Source organism: Myodes glareolus, chromosome 3 (genome assembly GCF_982192425.1).
Source record: "Myodes glareolus chromosome 3, mMyoGla1.1, whole genome shotgun sequence".
NCBI classification, from domain to species: domain Eukaryota; kingdom Metazoa; phylum Chordata; class Mammalia; order Rodentia; family Cricetidae; genus Myodes; species Myodes glareolus.
In genome coordinates this window covers 71,308,196-71,329,339 of record NC_142028.1, presented here as the reverse complement: position 1 = coordinate 71,329,339, position 21,144 = coordinate 71,308,196, and the positions used below count along the sequence as shown (strand labels likewise).

The 21,144-nt window shown below is 53.9% G+C and overlaps 2 protein-coding genes across 2 annotated transcripts in view; both read right to left on the bottom strand.

Annotated features, from left to right (window-relative positions):
• Positions 1–3,808: 3,808 nt before the first annotated feature.
• Positions 3,809–21,144, bottom strand: part of Bmp8a (bone morphogenetic protein 8a) — a 30,070-nt gene continuing 12,734 nt past the window's right edge. Inside the window, exons 2-7 of the mRNA XM_087904637.1 lie at positions 16,388–16,577; positions 15,847–15,995; positions 9,279–9,473; positions 8,835–8,914; positions 8,327–8,437; positions 3,809–5,818 (exon numbers count right to left, since the gene is read on the bottom strand). Of these exons, the coding sequence (XP_087760763.1) occupies positions 5,669–5,818; positions 8,327–8,437; positions 8,835–8,914; positions 9,279–9,473; positions 15,847–15,995; positions 16,388–16,577 (875 nt within the window). The 3' untranslated portion in view covers positions 3,809–5,668. The remainder of the gene's footprint in view (positions 5,819–8,326; positions 8,438–8,834; positions 8,915–9,278; positions 9,474–15,846; positions 15,996–16,387; positions 16,578–21,144) is intronic.
• LOC148122684 (succinyl-CoA:3-ketoacid coenzyme A transferase 2A, mitochondrial-like) lies at positions 13,165–14,965 on the bottom strand. Its single transcript, XM_087904636.1, has one exon. It carries the CDS (start codon positions 14,873–14,875, stop codon positions 13,316–13,318), a length of 1,560 nt encoding a protein of 519 aa, XP_087760762.1. The 5' UTR covers positions 14,876–14,965; the 3' UTR covers positions 13,165–13,315.

Genomic DNA, 21,144 nt, shown 5'->3' with positions numbered 1-21,144 from the left:
TGGGGCTGTCCAAAGGCCCCACTGTCTTGAAGTAGGTCGAGTTAGGTCACCCTGCCCGTCCTGGCTGAAAGCCTTGCGCACAGTCTGGAGAGAGCTCTCTGTGGTCAGGTTCTGGGTGCAGATGGGGGTCCCTGAGCCTCTCGGCCTCTCATGCTTTCCTTCTCTTTGACCCCTGACTCCTCAGCTCTGCCTGCCAAGGCCCAGAGGCTAAGAAGCCGAAGCGGTGGTCACTGCGGCCTGGAGTGAGCACAGGCGAGGAGGCTGTGCTTTCTCTTCTCTGCATTTGGTTCTGTGATTTTGGGGTGGAGGGGGTCGCCTTGTGAGCGCTGATGCTGGGGGTATCCCAGGAAGCAAGTCAGCACGGGCCTGACCCTTTCGGCTTCCTCCGGAACACTTCCTCCAAAGTACAAGTACAGCCTGGCCTGTCATGCTCTGGGCACTTTCTCAGGTGTAGCTGGGGCCTGGGAGCCAGTCCAAGTGTCTCCCTCCTTACCATGAGTGGTTGTACCTAGCCACTGGCTCTCCCAGGCGTGGAGTGCCCCAACATGTCTTGGGCCATCTGTGGCTCCTGAGCAGTGTTTGTCATTGTTGTTTGTTTTAGATACAAACAAAAACAAAAACCTCCAGCTGGTACCCAGAGGTGGCAGCTGGGATAGACCTAACCTTGCTGCTGTTCCTCTGAGGCTGAGACCTTGGAGAGACATCCACACGTGCTCAGTGCAGGAAAAGATGAGATCAAACTGGGCAGAAGTGCTTCTCTGCTCTCCTGCTGGTACCAGGCAGGGACCAGGTTGACCAGGCCTGTTTCCGCTCTCACATGCACTGGTACCGTGTCTAATGGCTGTCTGTAGTCAGTCTCACAATGTGGCCTCTCCTCGTTCACGTACTGACGCCAAGCCAGAATTTTTCTCCCATGGGGCAGCCAAGTTCCATTTGGAACTGGTCTCACACACACAAGCCAGATTTGTTTTCACGCCCCCTCTCTCAAGTCCTGCCTGGAAACGGCAGTAGGCTGGCCTCACTTTCTACACCTGGTTTTGGCTAGTCATGCCCCTATGGCATCTCTAATGTAGAGGCTGAGCCCCACCAGTCACCAGAAAGCCTCACCCCCACTAGCTGCCACCTGCTCCAGTGTCTGTTTTGAAATCAAGAACCTGTGGGTGGCGCTATTGCTCTCTGGATGTGTTCTCATTTGGGGTCACAGTGAGGATAAACCTGGAGGGGAGAAGAAGCCTGCTGCCTTAGCCTTGGTAGCTCCAGACCCGTTGCCTGTTCGCAGGCTGGGTTTTCCCACGAGGTTGACTTGAGCCGCGGTCATTGACTTGAGAGCCCAGCAGGACCCGACTCCTGTCTTTTTGTTTTGTTTTGTTTTTTGTTTTGGGATTTTTGAGACAGGGTTTCTTTGTGTAGCCTTGACTGTCCTGGAACTTACTCTGTAAACCAGGCTGACCTTAAACGCATAGAGATTTGCCTGCTTCTGCCTCCCCAGTGCTGGAGACATGAGACACCACCATCCAGGCTGTGGGCCGACCTTGAGATAACGTCCAGTGAGCCCAGGGCATCTGCTGCCTGCCGAGGAGCCTGTCCTGTAGGGAGGAAGCAGGGGTCAAGGCATAGACAGCTGTTCAGATTTGTTTTTTAAAATATTTAATATCATAAAATTTCAAAGCGCACCCTTCATTGGATAAATCAGTTCGCCGGCAGTGTAGAGCGCCCCTCTGACTTTGTAGGTTACCCACAAATGCTGTGCAGACGTGTGTGTGCACAGAAGAGACTGGGGGGATTATTAACCCTGGTTATCCAGACGGTGCAATTATAGGATCTGGAGTCTATCCTTTAAGATTTAAATTTAAAATTAATTTTAAAAACATCCCCCAGTATATACATAAGTTTCCTAAGTAAAGAAGAATTTTTTTTTAAAGGCCAGATGTCTGCTTAGGTTTTCTCTCCTAGTAAGAAGCAAACCTCTCAAGTCCCTTCACCCACGAGGACACAGTGGGCATGTGGCTGCTATCAGGACACAGAAGGGCCACACCTGGCATCTCTTCACCCCAGAGACCCCAGTGCTCCAGCTTGGTCTGTCTCACAGGTGGTCACAGTTCAGGGTCACCCCTCACTCTGAGATGTTTTGGGGTAAGCATGATTTTGTTGTCAATACAGCAACAGCAGGAGGACATTCTGTGGGGAAGATGGCATTGCTAGGAAGGCTGGCCTGGGCCATGCTGCCAAGTCCATTTAAAACAAGATATTATCAGTCAGGTGGTGGTGGCGTACACCTTTAACCCTAGCACTAGGGAGCAGAGGCAGGCAGATATCTGTGAGTTTCAGGTCAGCCTGGGCTACCGAGTGAGTTCCAGAATAGTCAGGGATACACAGAGAAACCCTGTCTCATAAAATGGAGAGTGTGGGTAGAAAGGGAGGGAGGGAGGGAGGGAGGGAGAGAGGGAGAGAGAGACTGAGACCATCTATACACACCTGTACAGGTGGCGGGTGCTGCGGGCTCTGTGGGCACATCTGAGCCTTGGGTGAGGGGGCTCAGAAGGGCAGGTCTAACCCAGTACCCAGTGGGCCCGTGTTAGCACTGAGGACCAGGCAGGGGCAGAGTACAGAGACAGCCAGAGCCAGGACTTGGTGGTAGCTCTGTTCTGCTTCACTCCAAACCCGTTCCCCCGGCCTCTCTTCCTGTAAACTGTAGGGAGTTTCTCCACAGTGCATCTCCTACTTTCCTGCAGCTGGACACGGGAAAGGCACTGTACCCAGCTGGCATCCAGATGTGCTGGGCTGCAGCCATGAAGATGTCATGAGGGTCTGTCCCCGACAGTCAGTCCTGCCTTTATGTCCTGTGGTGGTGTTTTCTCATTGCCCTTAGGGGCCTCCAGTGAAGGTCAGTTTTGCTTCTGATGTATACCTGGGGCGGTCAGAGGGCACCATTAAGCCAGATGGTCTTTGTGATAGCGCTGATCCCAGGTTAGCTATGCTATGTATGTATTTATCTATCTTCTCTAAGACCGAGTCACCCATGACTGCCTGCTTGGCTAATGGTGTCAGATGTCCGAGCACTGGAGGCTGTGACTACCAGGCCTTTGCTTTGCTGTGGGAGGAAATCACAGTGGCCCTGTGCTCCTGCTCTGCCTTGTGACAGTACAGAGGTTGCATTTTCCAAACATTTCACATACTCAGGTGCCCCTGACCAAGCCAGGCTAGATGCTGGCACCGATGAGATCAACACTGATGCCTCCACTTCCTGCTTTGGTTCAGGGGAATTCTTGTCAGTTAAGATTGTGAGTCCCATGGCCAAACTTTTGAGAGGATGGCCAGGGAGGTAGACAGGTCCTCTGGCAAGAAATGATGTCCCCAGCAGCCTATGGACTCAAGGCTTAGTCCCAGGCTCAGGAGCTGGTGGCAGCTACGGCTGAGGAGGTTTCTCTGGTCACGGGGCTTGTGTCATTGTAGGAGAGTCTGGGGCTCAATTTACTTTTTCCTTTCTTCAGCTTCCTGTCCTCCCTGAGATGAGTGGTTTTGTCCCTTCTTGCTCTCTGCCACAGTCAGTTGTCTCACCACCAGCCAAAAGCAGTGGGGTGAGCTAACCACAGACCTCTGAAGCTATGAGTCAAGAGAAACCTTTTCCGGCCTCCAATTGATTGTCTCTGGCGTTTTGTTACAATAACAGAAAGCCGGCTTTGTGTTACAGATGGGAGATTTAAGCTTGGGTAGAAAGGTCATTTGTCCAGACACTAAGTCAGTGTACTGATGTTCAGGCGGAGGCCTTGTGCAATCCCAGCCAGCTTTTCTTTGAAATCCAAAGCTCTTTTGTTCTTTTTAAAAGATTTATTTACTTTTATGTATATGAGTGTTTTGCCTGCATGTATGTCTGTTCACCACATGCATGCAGAGTTACCGGAAGCCAGAAGAGGGCATCGGGTCCTCTAGAACTGGAATTACAGACAGTTGTGAGCTGCCTTGTGGGTGCCGGGAATCAAACCCTGGTCCTCTGGAAGAGCCGCCAGTGCTCCTAACTCCTGAACCTTCTCTCCAGCCCCAGAAGCCTGAAGCTCTTGGTGAACTCACCATCTTGCAGATACTCTGGGCCCATTCTTTGTACACATGGAGGGGTTCCCTCCTCCGATCTCACACAGGAAACCTTCCCAGGCCCAAGGGGAGAGGCTGCCGGCCTGCAGCATGGCCCCCATCTCACTCCCTCCAGCCTCACTCTGGTCGCTAGTCCTAGCCTCCCTGAGGCACATTCAGGGGTGCAGAGCATGAACCCCAGCGAGTGCATCCCTGGGCACCTGGGTGGGTCCACCTCCGCTGGGTGTGTCTCTAGATGGGGATGGGCCCGAGACCTGCTCTTAATGACACAGTTTGGGCAGCTGGACTCTGTTCCCGCAGGTAAATTACAGGCTTAGCAAGTCAGAAATCAAATAAACACTCCAGCTCCCAGCAGCTGCCCCAAGGAGAGCAGTGGTTTCCGAGCCTCCCCACCCAACTCGGCCTAATTACCACCTGCCAGTCCCCTGGGACAGGGGCCCTTTCTTTGACTCACAGGTCCCAGAAACAGGATGGGGCTGCTGGGCCCCCAGGGTGACGCCAACTTGGTGACCAACCTGTTCTTAGTTCCCAGACATAAGCAAACGTGGACACTCCTCCCCTTTGCCCCATGCCTGACTGGAGGGCCTAGGCGGAATGGGTGGCTCTTCTGGGAGAAGAGGGAAGCCAAGACCTTTCCCTCTGAGTAGCTGGTGGCGGCATTCTGCAGCTCTGTGCTGAGGATGTGGAGGCCTGGCCAGGTGCAGCGTGAGCGCTCGGAGGGGATCACTGAGCAGGCTAGAGAAGCAGCAGCCCCCCACTGGTGCCAACCTGCACCAGTCACTTCAGGGTGTTCTCGTTTCTGAGAATTCGCTCTGTCTCAGTGTCCAGCCCCCAACTGGTCAGCATGGTAGCAGTGGTAGAGGGAACTGGAAGTTCCCAGGGTCCTTTGCTCCCGGGCAGAAGAGCAGGTCCAGGACACAGGTCATAAAATGTCCCTTTCACTGGTCCCAGCCAGGTGGTTCTTTTGTCTTCTCTTTTTTGAGACAGGATTCCCCTGTGTGGCCTTGAACTCACAGAGATCCTCTGTCTCCCTAGTGCTGGGATTAATGGTGTGCACTACCCCAGCTGCCTCTGACTAGTCTATTTCTAACAAGCTAACTCCACAGCACAGGACAGCAATGCACTGGTCTAAGTGGGCGTGTCTGTTATATCTAGACACGCCCCCGCCCCCTGCCGCAGTGAATGGTGCAGAGCCCAGATCAGCCAGTTTCACACTCCAGCGCCGCCTTAGACCATCCAGGATTGACCATTCTGGGCTGGAGATGGCCAAGGACCGGTCTTCCTCTCATGTGGGTCTTCAGTGCTGACCCCAGACCCCTCAGTCGGCACAGCTCTAGGATGCCATGTGCATTCAGTCTGTGCTTGGGGGAGCAGAAGGGGGCAAGCAATAGGCCACAAACCCCAAGGAGGGAACAGAGGGGCTGGGAAAGAACCAAAATTTTAGCAGGAAGTGGCCAGGGGAAGTCAGGGCCTCCTGTTGCCCCCATCTGAGCTACGATAGCATAGGAGGGTTTCCTGCCTCTGGAAGGGGGCCAGACCAGACGGGTAAGGTAGCAGAAGCAGGCTGTGGAGCAGGGTGTCAGTGGCAGCCGCAGGCCTTGACCACCATGTTGCGGTGCTTGCGCAGGATGACGTTGTTGCTGCTGTCGTAGTAAAGCACGGAGGTGGCACTCAGTTTGGTGGGTGCGCAGCAGGCCTTGGGGACGACATCTGGTTTCATCAGGTGTACCTGGCAGGGAGGGAGGGGACGCAGGCAAGGGCATGAACCTGGTGCCCTCCTCAATAACCTGACCAGCAAAGCCCTGGCTCTCACTTGCTCCCTTCCCAAGGTCCACTGCCATATCTGCTCTGCCAGACACAGACGACTCTGTTGGTCCCCAGCACTAGGTGCCCATGGCTGTGTACCCTCTGAGGTGCCTCTTCTGGACCTTCACTGCCTCACACTGCTCTGCGCGTTACTACATCCCCAACAGGTGTTGAGCTGCATGCGCGCACGTGTGTGTGTGTGTGTGTGTGTGTGTGTGTGTGTGTGTGTGAGAGAGAGAGAGAGAGAGAGAGAGAGAGAGAGAGAGAGAGAGAGAGAGACTGCAGACTGAGTTAGAACGCACAAGCTCTTGAACTCTGTCCCACTTGATGTGGCTCAGCCTCTGAACTCTGAACAAAGACTGTCTTTGTAGGTGATGCACAGAGACTGCAATGGGGTTCCCACGGCCACTGGCCTTGAAAGTGGTGTTAATCCGTACACCCATCGCTAAAGCAGTTTTGCCTTCCTGAAAGTCTCAGTGAGTCATAGTCTTTCAGCCTCTAAACATGCTTATCCTGGACTTCAAACTGGATTCTTCTCAAGGTTCCCACCAGAGGGGAGGCTGAGGGGACAAAAATCTACCACCTCCGTGTATGCGTGTGTGTGTTCAGCCACCCCAAGCTCCACAGGCTTTCCAGGTCCTGGAAACAGGGGCTACATAAGGCAATCCGATGAACACCCTCTTCCCATAGCCTCTGCACTGCAGCCCTGCTGACTGGCCTGGTATGCAGTGGCAGTCTCACTGAAGCCATGGAGGAGGACAGGTCTCCAGGGTGACATGCAGCCAGGCTGGCACCTGGGGGTAGCTGCTGCCTACCTCTCCATCTACAAATGCTTGTGGCAGAACTGGGAGATGTCCGTTGTGAGTATGGGGGGGGGGCTGAAATGGCTGAACTCCAGCGGGGGCTTTCCTGAGCTGGGCCACTGGAGAGAAGAGGGTAGGCACCACAAGGTACCTCCTCCTTCCCACACTGGCCACAGCCCTAGGCTTCACTGAGTGGTGATGTGGAGAGCATCCTTTCACTCACACAACATCTACAAACTGATTCACAGCACGGATGGGGCCATCTGGGTATTGAATTTTTTCTTTTTTGAGACAGGCACACTCCTTATGTAGCCCTGGCTGTCCTGGAACTTGCTATGTAGACCTGACTGGCCTCAAACTCACAGAGATCCTCCTGTCTCTGCCTCCTGAGTGCTGGGATTAAAGGTGTGCGCCCCTACACTGCCCGGCATGACTTTCTTCTTTCTATTGCTGCCCTGGATGGTCCTGATGCAGAAGCCTAAACCAGGCTCCCCCTATCATCAGTGATCCACTTTACACATGGTTCTCCTCTCATTCACTGCTGCTTTGCTTACGTTCTCACTACAGCCTCCCCGGGGGACAGAGATGGTCACGTCTGCCGCCAGGCAGATCATGAGCACTTGCTTACTTTGGCCAAGCCATTGTCAACAGGAGAAACAGAGGGCAGAGCAAAGTGGGGAGGAAACGAGACCTGGGAGGCAAGGTGCACCCATCATACCAAGGAACTAAAGACTGCCTGTCCCAGTGTCACCTGGACTGCTCCTCCCAGGACAGTGGCTCCAGGTGTCCGGCAAATGCCAGTGGCCACGGTGAAAAGATGCCTTAGCATCAGCTCAGACAGCTCTTTGTCAGTTCAGAGCATCACGTGGCACAGCCTCTCGCTAGATAAACACAAAACCATGGGACACCAGGATTCCAGGAAAAGCATTCTAGAATAAGGTCTAGACCCCAGAGCCAGTAAGCACCAACGCCTGTCAAATACAGGCTGCGGTGTGGCTCCTGCTAGAACCTGCTTCCATTGCTGCTCACCCCCTGAAGGAGCAGTCAGGGAAAAAATGGGGTCAAAAACACAGAGGCAGAGGCAGGGCTCTGGGGAGATCTCAGTTGGCTGTGTGCCTGCTTAGCGCAGGAAGCCCTGGACTTGATCCACAACATCACATGAATTAGGCATAATACTGCACACGTATAATCCCATCACTCTGGGCTGGAGGCAGGGGAGCAGACGTTCAAAGTTATCCTTGGTTACACACTGACTCTGAATCCAGTCTGGGATAATGAGTCAAGGCCCAGAAGAGCAGAGAGCCCAAGGGGAGGGAGGCCCACCTGACAGGCATGACGGATAAGCATACATGCACACTAGAAAGGTCAGCGCCACATGTCCATTGGGCACACTGAGCTCACACAGGCTGCCATGGGGTGCCCATCTGTTGTATGTGTGTTCCAGTGTGACCAAGGGTACCCATGGGCAGCGCATGTTCGCCCAAGTGTCTGCGCACAGAGGCCCACTCTTACTGAGGCTCAGGAATGACACTCTGTAGCTAAGTCTGCAGAGAAAGCCCCCCTTGTGGACATTGTTCCCACTACCTGGCCCCGCCCCCTGGGTCCCAGCTAGCCACTGTGGTACTGACCAAGGACTGCAAGATTGCATGATTGGTGGCATTCATACAGGAATCCAGTGGGAAGGCACACTCCCCCTCGCAGTAATAGGCTGAGTAGCCCTGGGGGGCGATGACCCAGTCCTGTGTGGGGGAAAGGTGAGTCACATCAGCGTGTCCTTCTAAGACCATTGGCGCAACTCCTGTCACAGGGTGACCTGAGGCTGTGAGCCCCCCCCCCCCCGCCCCGGTCCCCTCTTCCCCTCAGCAGGCAGGTGTGACCCCAGGCCTCACCCTCCCCTGCTGTGTCCTCCACAGCTGCCCCCACGCCTCCTGCAGCAGCTGCGGCAGGAAGAGCACAAAGGCCCCGCCCACCCAGCCTCAGTTTCCCCATTCTAGCGCTGACAGTTTACTGGGCAGAGGGCTCAGGTGGCCTCCGTTTTCACGGCTATAATGCACAGTTAAAGGCACAGTAGCTCCACCCCCTCCCCGAGACACCAGGCTCTTCAGGTGGCATTCAGAGAGGAGAAGCAGACATTACCAGCCAGCCGAGGTCCCGGAAGCTGACGTAGAGCTCATGCCTACGGCAAACATCTCTACCTCGGGAGCCGTGGCCATCATCTGTAGGGACAAAAAGGTACCAAGTCTATTCAGGGGTTCCACTCTACACTTGCCATGGGTACTCCCAGTGTCAGGGTGGGTGGCATTAACAGGCACATTTACAAATGGAGGACAACAGGAAGCTAAACCATTGAAATCACAAGTTCTAATCTGGATCCCTGCTCAGGCCATGACCCAGCTCAACAGTCCTCAGTGGCTCCCGTCACCACAGGGTGTGACTGTGTTCAGTAGGTGGCATCTGGCACACACGGCTTCTGATTTCTCTGCCCACATCCCACCCTCCCTGCCAGACACACTAGTTAGATTCATTGGCAGACCACTGCTTTCTGAAGGGGCCTCAGATGAGGCTCAATCCCACCCTCACCAAAGATCCCTGGGAGTCTGTTGGGATGAGGAAGCTCGTTCGTTTTCTTTGGCTGCCTCTTCTTCAGAGGTCTCACTGCCCGAGGGGCCCGCACAGGACTTGGGCTGGCTCTGAAGAAGGTTACCATGAAAGGCTGTCTGGAGCGTGGTGCCTGTTGTCCCAGCAGACCTGCCAGGCCAGGATCCATGCTGTGCCCTGGGAGATGGAGGCAGAGAGAGAGAGAGAGAGAGAAAGAGAGAGAGAGAGAAAGAGAGAGAGAGAGAAAGAGAGAGAGAGAGAGAGACTTGTGGATGGTGGTGTGGCATCTATGAACCTATTTTCTCATCTGGAGTCAGCAGGTCTGAGGTGGCAGGGACAGGGACCTCAGCAGCCACAGGCATACCCTGATATAAATGGGAAACATTTGGCAGGTGTCAAGGGTTCTGCCCATTAATTTCCTCAGGCTGTCATCACTGTACCCCAATTCACAGTCACTCAGAGATGAGCAGAGTCCTTTGCTGGTGATGTTCAGGACCCGGACTCCCTTGGTCCGTTGATCTAACACCCGGGTCCCATCTTCATCCTGCACTTTCTGGGGACTAGAACGTGGGGTTCATGACCTGCAGCTCATGGCTGCCTCCGCAAGGACATTGCTAGGGCTTATCCTCCCAGTCCGGCAAGCTTGATCATCCAAGGGCAGAACATTCACTGCCCTGATGCCCACTGATGCCCACAACCAGGGTCCCAGACTAAGCAGGGACAGAGGTCAGAACAGTCACAAAGTTCAGGGTTCAGTTCACATCAGGCTCAATCCAGTGCTGGTGTTGTATTCTCCAGGCCAGCCAATGGCTTCAAAGAAAGGAAGGGGCTTCAGGGAGCCAGACAGGGAGCTTGTCCATGGGAAGAGTGGAGCCTATGGGGGGTCCCCTGATCCACTAAGGACTGCAGATGCCTTCACAGTACAGTCAACCCAGTATAGCAAAGCCTCCAGCACAAGCTCAGACTTTCCTGGGGGCCCCTGTCCTTTTTAACTGCAGAAGTAGCATATTAAGTTAGCGTGATGGCACTCTCCTGCAAACCTCACATTCAGACAGGGGATACAGGAGGATTAAGACGTCAAGGTCATTCTATTCTACATATTGGGGGTCAGTCAAATAAAAGCCTGTTTCCAAAAGCAAACAAGGTTCAGCATGGTGGCGCATGTATTTGAGTCCAGCACTCAGGAGGCAGAAGCAGGCAGATATCTATGAATTTGAGGTTAGCCTGGTCTACATAGGTGAGTTCTAGACCCACTAAGGCTGTCTCAAAACAAACAACAACAACAACAAAAAAAACCCACAACCAACCTTACAAACAAATTAAATTAAAGATCCAAACCAAATAAAAACAGGCAAACAGTGTGACAAACACAGGAGGGTAAAGAACTTTCAAGAAGGAAGAGTAACCATAAATTTCCTTCACAACTCCAGAGCTCTTCTATTTCACATCCTGGGCTGCTTCTGTCCTGCTGGCTTAAGTTGTAACAGTCTTTAGCATTGCAAACCTTTCCCATCGTTAGAATCATTAGAACCATTCTGCACGATAATGGCCACACGCAGCAGCCATGACAGGGCTCAGAACCATTTCCTTTGGTGCCCGTGTGAGATGCCTACACCAAAGCCCAGCAATGCTCATGTTATCCATCACTAAACACAGCACCATTGTTCAGTTGACATGTTATAAGCACTGATGCACACATGTACATGCATGTATATATACAGACACTAATGTGACTCAGTGTTCTCATTTAGTATACTCAGCACTCTGGGTTCTACCCTAAAACTGGAAGAAGGTAAAAGAGTCCAAAGGGCTGAGGCCACAGCTCAGGAGTGGAGCCTGTCTGGTAAGCACGAAGCCTTAGGTATAATCCCAACAAAAACTGGGACGGAACAGAACACACTCATACGTGCATGCACACTCAGGTCTGTGTGCTCTGTTTACACTCTACCAGGCTCTTCATCACACATTGAGTCAAGGCCACAGTCCACTCAAAGGTCAGCCCTTCAGGCAGCTGGACTCCACACTCCACAGCTGGACTGGACTCCAGATGTCCACCTACCACTTGAAAGAAAAGCTCATTGATGCAACCTATGACTTCACCTGCTACTAACAAATGTGCGAGGCCTGAAACTCCATCCCAGGACCATGGCTGAGGGCTATGGGACAAGGGGACAAGGGGCGTAGGCTGCAGGCGTGGCCCAGAAGGGACTCAGGTGAGGTCAGGCAGGAGGAATGGGGTCCAGAGTGAGGCTGGTGGGAAGCAGATGGTGTGAGAAGGCAGAGCCTCAGGCAGAGGGAAAGATAGCAAGGGCCCCAGGGCCCCACACGGGGAGGACGGAGCAGCTGGGAGCTGGAAGGGCCCACAGTGTCAGGCCCTGTGAATGACACAAGGGGCAGGCTTGGGCCCAGGACAGGGCCTGTGTCCCTGCTACTTACTGTGGAGTCCCAGAGGCCTGGCTTCTGCAGAACACAGAGGCCATCAGTGTTCCAGGCTCAGCCACGTTTGCTTTCCTTTTATGTAACTGGTCTTCTAGGCTCTGCTGGACACAGAGCAGTCCTTGGCTGAACTCCTCAAAACTAGCTGGGATGGGTGCTGGAGACCTCTGGAGGCTCCCAAGGCAAGGTGAGTTGTGCTGGGAGCCCATGGATACAGCTAAGCCAAGGTTTCCATTTTAGGGGCACACAAACTAAGACCCAGAGAGGGCATCAACTGTTCTAGGTCTGGCGCAAGCAGCTGCAGAGCCAAGCAACTCCTACCCTGCCCAGCACAAGGCAGAGACCCAGTGAGGCGGGGCAGAAGCCCACAGGAACTGCTGCTGCTCTTTCCAGAGTTTTGTATCTGATGGGCCCAGAGGAGGTGTCCTCGCCTGAATCGGAGAGCACCTTCCCTGTCAGCTCTGCTCCTCGATCCCCATCATCAGACAGAACTCTATCTGGTCGAAGGCCACCAGGCTTCCCAGCTCTGGACAGAAGAGAATGGGGGAGGGCATGCTTTCTCAGAGCGCGCGCGCGCGCGCGCACACACACACACACACACACACACACATACACACCTATGTAACTTTTTTCACTTTCACTGTGAGATTACAGATTCAGAATGACAGACCCCAAGATGCCATATTGGACCCAGCTCTGGACAGAAGAGAATGGGGGAGGGCATGCTTTCTCAGAGCGCGCGCGCGCACACACACACACACACACACACACACACACACATACACACCTATGTAACTTTTTTCACTTTCACTGTGAGATTACAGATTCAGAATGACAGACCCCAAGATGCCATATTGGAGTTAGGAAGGGAGGCCAGTGGACTTCCCGGACAGAATGTCAGTGTGGTAGGGGCAACAGGAGACACTGCAGCTCACTAGGTAAGAATTCATCCATGTGCTAAGCTTGGGCCTCTTCAGAGACATGCTGGGACACTGTTTACGTCCAGTGGATATTCCAGGCAGAGAAACAGCACCAATCAGCTTCCCTCAGTCTCCTCCCACAGGCCACACCCTATAGGCCTGCCTCCCTTCTAGGGACACATAAGCTGCTCCCAGGAAGAAGTCAGGTGTCAGCGGACTCGGGGCAACAAAATTAGGAGCAGAAACAAGGGCCCAGGAAGAGAAACCAGAGCTCCCCCTGCTCACAGACCCTAGCTCTGCATTTCGTGGCACCAGGTGAACTCTGGATTCCTTCCCGCCCTTTGCTTTTCTCTACGGTTCATGATTCAGTTATGAGAAGCAGCACTGGTCTTGAGACCTGTCAGGGGATGCTCTGGAGCCTTGTATGTGAAGGTCACAGAAACTGGGAGATGCCAACCAGTCTCCTCCATGGTGTCAGCAGAGGGCTTTAGTTAGGCACCGGACACACAGGCTCGGCTTAGGATTTTTAATTAAAATCACTCGGCTCTTGAGAAGATATCATCTGGCAGCAGGAAGTCCGAGGAGCCCGTGGCACACAGGTCAGATGTCCCCGGGTCGCTAACTCCTCCGCAAACCAGCCCTGGAGGGAGGGGTCAGGGCTCCTCAAGCATCAGGTTTGATCTGCTGCATGGGCTTGAGGTTGGGGCACACACTAAAGGCGCAGGCTGTGGTGGCCTTGAGGTCATCCATCGACGTGCCCTCCCACAGCTCCACCAGCGTCAGCCCCTTCTTTGGGTCCACCTTAAACACGGCCTTCTCGGTGATGATGAGGTCCACGCAGCGTTTGCCAGTCAGTGGCATGGTGCATTTCTCCAAGATCTTGGGTTGCTTTGTCTTGGTGCAGTGCTCCATGGTGACCACCACTTTGGTTTCACCCGATACCAAGTCCATGGCTCCGCCCATGCCCTTCACTTTCTTTCCTGGCACCATCCAGTTGGCCAGGTCACCGTATTTGGAAACCTGCATGGCACCGAGCATGGTCAGTTGGATGTGTCCTCCGCGGATCATGGCAAAAGAGTCATCGCTGGCGAAGAAACACCCCCCAGGGATCACGGTCACCGTCTGCTTGCCCGCGTTGATGATGTCGGGATCCACCTCATTTTTCAAGGGGAACGGGCCCAAGCCCAGGACCCCGTTTTCACTGTGCAGGTAGACTTTCATCTTGGGGCTGATGAAGTTGCTGGCCAGGACAGGGATCCCGATGCCCAGATTGGCATACATGCCGTCCTCGAACTCGAGAGCTGCGCGCTTGATAATGCGCGTCCTGATGGAGTCCTGTTGCTTGCTCGCGGCTGCGGGCTGGCTGTCGCGCGTGGTCAGGCGCTCGATGCGCTTCTCATACTTCGGCCCCTTGATCACACGGTCCACGTAGATGTTGGGGATGTGGATGTCCTCTGGGCGGAAAGAGCCCACGTCCACGATCTCCTCCACCTCCACCACAGAGATGTCCGCGGCCTTGCACATGGGCACGTTGAAGTTACGCGCGCTGCCCCGGAAGATCACGTTGCCCGAACGGTCGGCTTTCCAGCCCTTGACCATGGCAAAGTCTGCGCGGATAGCGTGCTCCAGCAGGTAGTGGCGGCCCTTGAACTCGCGCACCTCCCGCGGCTGGCTCAGGGTGACCAGGTGGCCATCTGGCGAGTACCGGATCGGGGCGCCCCCTTCCTGCACCAGCGTGCCGTAGCCCGTAGGCGTGTAGAAAGCGGGCACGCCCGCGCCTCCTGCGCGGATGCGCTCGGCCAGGGTGCCCTGCGGCGTCATCTCCAGGTCCAGCTCGCCCGACAGGTACATCTTCTCGCACAGCGTGTTCTCCCCCAGGTACGAACACACCACGCGCCTGACCTGCTTAGAGGCCAGCAAGATGCCCAGGCCGAAGTCCTCCACGCCCACGTTGCTGCTGACGATAGTCAGGTCCTTCACGCCCTTGGTCTTCAGAGCGCCGATCAGGTTCTCGGGGATGCCACAGAGCCCGAAGCCTCCGAGCATGACGGTCGCCCCATCCTTGACGCCCTCCACCGCCTGCACAGGGTCCGTGTAGAAGTGGACCCGTCCGCAGCGGTCGCTAGCAAAGCGGAGGACAAGGTGGTGGGGCAGCGCGGGCGGTGGGCGGCAGATGGAGACCCCGCGCGGGAGCGCCCACGCCAGAAGCCTCAGCGCCGCCATCGTTCAGTGGCACGAGGCTCCCAGGACCGGAACGGAGTGGCAAAGGCCTGGTGCACCCTGTGAGCTGCCCGATGCCACCTCCTTGCTGCGTCACAGAGAAGGGAGGACACTCACTGGGATCGCCATGGGTCACACTCTGCCTGAGGACACCCTTGGCCATCCCTGTCGCCTGACCTGTCTCACAACATCTTGGATAGACACTCCTTGGTAATGCTGCTAACAACTGACTGCCGGTGCTGGGTCCAGTCCGCCACCACCCCCCCTCTCGTAGTACCCTGGAAAGCTCATCTGGGGGCGGGGTTAGGATTCCTTGGGGGCTGAAGTTAGCTGGGTCTTTTAAAGCCACAGTCGCATATGTCACCCACTGTTGTTAAACTGATCGAAACTTTCCAAGTACCTTGCCAGCTTTCCTTAACTCAGAGTGATCCCTGCCACCGCTCTGCCCCTCTCCTTCCAAGCTATCCCTCCAGCCTTTTGCTGGACCCCAGACAAGCCAGTCTCCTGCCTTTCGGCCCTCACTGCCCCACATCAAGAGCATGGAAACCCTGAGAGTGAAGCAGTGGCTGTAAACCTGTGTAGACGGGGAAACTGAGGCTCGGGTACTGAGCTACAACACTGCAGAGCAAGGATAACCCAGGCTCTGCACTAAGAACCTGGGGTGCGGGTCCCCCACTTCTCCTTCCTAGAACAGAACCTCTCAGAGTGGAGGTCTGCTGCCCAGGAAGAAGTACACCTCCCACCATTGGATGCTGGAGCTGACTCTCAGGAGGTCAGTTGCTATTAGGAACATCAGGAAAGCAGCCCTGGCTGGGGCCTCCTCGTGTCCAGGACCTCACCACTACACACTGAGTCCTCAAGAAAGGCCAAGCTGTGGCCCAGTGAGAGGGCTCCATGTATTAGGCTGGCAGCCTGGGCTGGAACACCCTCCCAGGACCCCCAAGGCAGCTCCCTGCTAAGCCCGGGAGCCTCACCATCCTCGGTTTCCACATAGAGACGGAGTCCCAGGTCCTTGTTATGGTTCAGCAACCAGCGGTCACTGGCTGCCGTGATGTCCAGCACCAGCCAGCCCTCGTCCCCAGATCGGAGCGTCTGAAGATCCAAAAAGAACAAGTCAGACTCCCTGTGGACATGAAAGAACAATTAACCAAGGGCTGAGGTCGCATGCCTGCCTGCATCTTGTGCCTTCCTGGGGACCACTTTCAGAGCCTCTTCCCTGCTCGGCTCTGGTCTGGCCTCCTCTGGTACCACAATTCACTGATAACCAACCCTGGACATTTTAACAGTAAAATGTGTCTATGCGCTGATGGTACACCGGCTCAGCTGTGGCCTCTTAGGACTCCACAGTCTCAGTGGCAGTGCAGAGTTCCAGGCCAAGCCCCCTTCTCGTGTCTGAGGTGCCTCTCCCAGGAGGCCCCCTTTCCTTTCTGGGAAATGCACCCTCTGGTCAGGCCCTGCCAGAGCCTAGACCATGAAACCATGAGTGGGGTGGGTACCTGGGCAGAGGAAAGATACCTGTTGGAGCGCTCCTGGACCACCTCGAACATAGTGACATGGAGGGTTGTGTTGAGCGGGTGGGTGCTGGGCTCTTTATATATCCGGAACTCAGCAGCTGTGACAACCTCCCCAGCAGGGATCTGGGTTAGGTCAAAGCGGAATTCCTTCCAGTGTGGCTCCTGGTAGTCCAGGGTACGGTCGCGCTCCACTGGAAGACAAAGTGGGAATGAGGTCATTATTGGGAACCAGGATGGCTTGTGCTCAGAGTAGGGCTCCCTGTGGTGCCTGGTTGGGGGCTACTCCTGCTATACACACAGCTTGTGGTCTGCTCTGGGAGCACACCAGGCCCCAGGAGGTGGTGTAGTGGGAAACTCAGCAAGTGCTCAGCAGGGTCCTGGTCCCACTGATGAATCACGATGCCTCCTCTTAGAGCTGCTAGGCCAACAGCAAGATGGACATTGCTCCCAAGGCAGAAAACTAGCACAGTTCAGGGGAAAACCCTGTCTACAGGGACGTAACTGGCTGAATTTCAGTGGGACAGAGGACTCTCAGGGCCTGCCCTTGAGGAGAAGGTGGGATGGGGGAGCTCAGATCTGACAGCTGAGCAGAACTGTTAGTTCTGTGTTCGAATTTCCTGGGTGTCCTAGGAGAGGGAAGCACAGAGTGCAGGTCACCTTACAAGGCCAGCAGCAGAAGGACCTTAGGAAAGGGAGGGACACCCAGTGCCAGCAACCAGGGGACAAAGGACCTGCTAGAGGATAAAGGCAGGGAGACAGGTAGACAGCAGGAGGAAATAGTGACATCTGAAATGATGGACAAGCATGCTCTAGACAGAGGGGAGCATCTGTAGACCATGGCCATTGGGTGGAACAGTGGGTTTGGCTGGAATCCAGGTCTGGGAGTAAGGCTGTGCCAGTGGGAGCCATGTGCTCTAAGAAGCCCCTATGGGACCTGCTGGAGGTGAAGGTAATGGCAGTCTAGGGAGACAGCTGAGGAGGAGCGCAGGCTGGGAGCTATCCTTGCTCCCTATAGCAAATGCCAAGTTTTTAGGATAAAGCATGTGCCCAGCTGCCCAGATGTGCTCAGGAAGGTATATTTAGGGTAGCCTGACTTCAGCTGCTTGTCACTTTCAAATGCCAAAATCTGTGTTTCCGGAAAGAAGGGGTGGGGAGCCACCCAGCACCGTCCCCAAAACTCAACAGAGATTTTAATTATATGTTTTAGTCTTTTTAAAAAAATCTTCTCTGTGGCTATGGGCTCAGTGACCACAAACCGGGTTTTAAAAAGCACCAGGGTGAGCGGATGTGAGGAGCACTTCCTGTCCTCTCCCTAGAGTCCTGGTCCAGTGATAGATGGAATACAGATGTGCTGGGCAGAGTCAAGGGATAGACACATCTGGGCAGGAGCAGGTGGAAAGGGAGAGGAAGGAGTGGATAGTGTCCCACAGCATCTAAAGGTAGTGGGCACACAGCATGTGCCCAAAAGTCAAGAGACAGAATGTGACAGGGTGCTGGTCTCTCCCTCGTAGGCCACAAGGCAGACCGCATTGAGAGTGGGTTCTGAGCCCTGGCCAAGAGCTTTTTCCTGCTATGAATATCTATCCTCATGCGTCCTCCTTCCTACCTAGCTACTTGCACACCCACAATGTTGGCGGCCATTTCAGTGGATTCAGGAGCTGCACAGGCACCCCTCCTACATGACTGTGCTCAGGCCCCGATGTACAGGATAAAGTTGGTCTAGGCTGTTTTCTGTAACAGGGTGTGGTCAGATAGGGTCCCTCGGGCACATCCTCCTCCCCACCTTTTTCAGGACAAAGTGAGGCACACAAGGGCATCCTGGGAGCTTTATCTGGGGACTGATTCCGAACTCTGTGGCCACCCTCCCTTAATGATGTGCGTGACCTACACCGGGTATCTTGAAATACTCTTAGACTGAACTGGTCCTCACTTCCAGACTTCTGTGCTATGGGCTTGTGAAATCGAGAGGCAGGGTTTCCAGCACCAGAAACTGCTGTGGTTGTCCCAGGCAAATAGAGGATCTGGGAAGGCTTTCGTTTGTTTCGTTTTGGTTTCCTTTGGTTTTTGGCTTTTTGAGACAGGCTTTCTCTGTGTAATAGCTCTGGCTGTCCTGGAAATCACTCTGTAGACCAGGCTGACTGCCTCTGCCTCCCGAGTGCTGGGATCAAAGGCGTGTGCCATCACCACCAGGCTGATCTGGGAAGTTTTTAGCAAAATGGATGTGCTTTTCCTCTGAAGTGGCTCGGAGGTCATGGGATGCTGCACCAAAACAGACATTGCTGCTGGAAGTGGCTCAGGGGAAGCACCCGGTTCTTTGTAAGACAATGGAGCTGCAGTTCCTCTGTGTTACTAGAGTCTGGAAAGCTGGGGGGGGGGCACCGCAGAGCATTCGCTGGGGCTTTGCTTTCCCTGTGAGACTCCTTGAATAGTCATGGGGTCGCTCTCAGAAGTGTGGCTCGTTTGCCGTGGCAGCTCCAGGGTCATCCCCTGTGAGCTTAGCATGTCCATGTGAAGTGAGCACACACGGGGATCCTTTTCATGCAGGAGCCGAAGGATGAGTAGCAGCCATCTGATTTCTAATTTCTCAACTTCCCTGTGTATCCGTGGGACAGGCTTCAGAGAGCCCCATTGGAAGGGTGTGCCACAGGAGAACAGGAGACACATTTGATTCTCTCTCTCTCTCTCTCTCTCTCTCTCTCCCTCTCTCTGTCTCTCTCTCTCTCTCTCAACTGGTGTCTCTGTGTAGCCCCAGCTGTCTCAGAACTAGCTAAGTAGACCAGGCCAGCCTTGAGCTCACAAAAATCCTCCTGTCTCTGCCACCCGAGTGCTGAGTGCTGGGGTTAAAAAGGCTTGTGTCACCATTTCTGGCTCAATTTTATTTTTCTGAACAAAAGAACGAACAAGAAACCATACCATGAAAATCTGTCAGCTCAAAGGCGTATGGAATGTTTCCAGATGCTCGGTCTACCCGTTGGTCTCTGGCAGTTCACTGAGATCTTGCCCTCGACTATGTAATGAACCTCTAATATGGTGCCAAAAGAACCCCATGAGAAGTCTTTCCCTTTCCATGCATACCCAACCCTCACCTTCCTATAAATTAGGGTCCGGAATCTCCCAAAGATGCCGAGACTCCAAGCAGCAGCCCCTCCATGATGTTCTGGCTGGGATGAGAGCACCGTGTGGCATTTGGACTTTGGTCCACATATGGGCACAGCACTCAGGAATCCTACCTCTCGGCAGAGTTCCTTCCTTTACAGCATCCTGACACCATGTGCCATACAATGGTGGACAGTGAGTTAGAACTAGTCAACAGACAGACGGATGACCAGGGGAAACAAAAGGCTGTGCTTCCCAGCCCCTGATTGTAGAGTTCACCGAGTGGATCTGGGAAAGGGGCGTGGCCTGGAAGATGTGGTTTCTCGGGTTTTCCCAGTAAAATCCTGTTGCTGGCTATGATGCTGGCAAAACTCGGTCCCTGGAATCGTCAGACAGACTCGGTGTGTGTGTGTGGGGCACACTGCCGATTTCTTGGCCACGATGCTGCATCCTGATCATGTGAGATGCCCGCCGGGAATTCTCAAAGGTGACTCCAGGAGGGGCTGTGATGCTTGGAGCAAGGTCTCTGAGTTGAGTATCTCTGCCTGGGCAGTTAATCATGGATAAGTGGGGGTCCCAGAATGTCAGTTTGGGGTACGTGGGAGAAGGTTCTGGATAGTTTCTTCTCATGGTTCTCACAGCTTTATAAAATTCTTCAATTTTGTTCTAATGACTCAGGTTAAAAGCATTTACTGCTCTTGCAGAGAACCCGGGTTCAGTTGACAGAGTTCACTGGTCAGCTCACAATCACCTGCGACTCCAGTTCCAATGGATGTGATTCCTTCTGCTCAGAGAGCTCCTGCACACACGGTGCACATATATGCACACAGGCGCACACATACATACACAAAATCATCACTTTTTTAATCCTTCAGTTTCTGCATTCATTTTCCCTAATAACATTCACTTCATTTATTCATCACATTTCAAAATTTCATTCATCCATTCATTATTGAGTGTGTATTTATCTATCTGTCTTTTTTTTTTTTCCAAGACAGGCTTGAAATGTAGCTATGGAGCCTGTCCTGGAACTTGCTCTGTAGACCAGGCTGGCCTCTGCCTCCTGAGTGCTGGGATTAAAGGCGTGCACCACCACCGCCTGGCAATCTACCTGTCTATCTAGATATACATACCTATCGGCATGGTATACTGTCTTGCAATCACAGTAGTCAAAAGGCAGAGGAAAGAGGCTACTGAGTTCAAAGCTAGCCTGGGTCACAGGGTGAGTTGGGCCAGCCTGCACTACAGAGTTAGAGTGTGTCCTTGGGAGGTAGGGAGAAGTGGGACTGGAGATACTCAAGGGAGTACTGTGGGGCTACTGTATGCCCTTGACTCTATTCTGAAAAATTTTAACTGTTTAGGTTGTAAGAAAAACAAAGATCTCTTATTGCTCCTCTAAGTTCTGCTGCTAACACTGTCTGAACCCAGTCTCGGTTGTGGAAGATGAGCTCAACACCAGTGCAACTGAACCAGACTCGTCTCTCCGACGTCCTCCTTCTGTTCCAGGCTGTCATCTGGGATCCACATGGCACGTCCTTGTCACCTCTCTGTGGGCTCCTCCGATCTATCACAGTTGCTAGCCTTTCCTTATCTCTCAATACCTCGGCACCCTTGCAGGGTACGGGTGGCATGTCTCAGGATGAGCTTGCCTGTCTGCTCCTG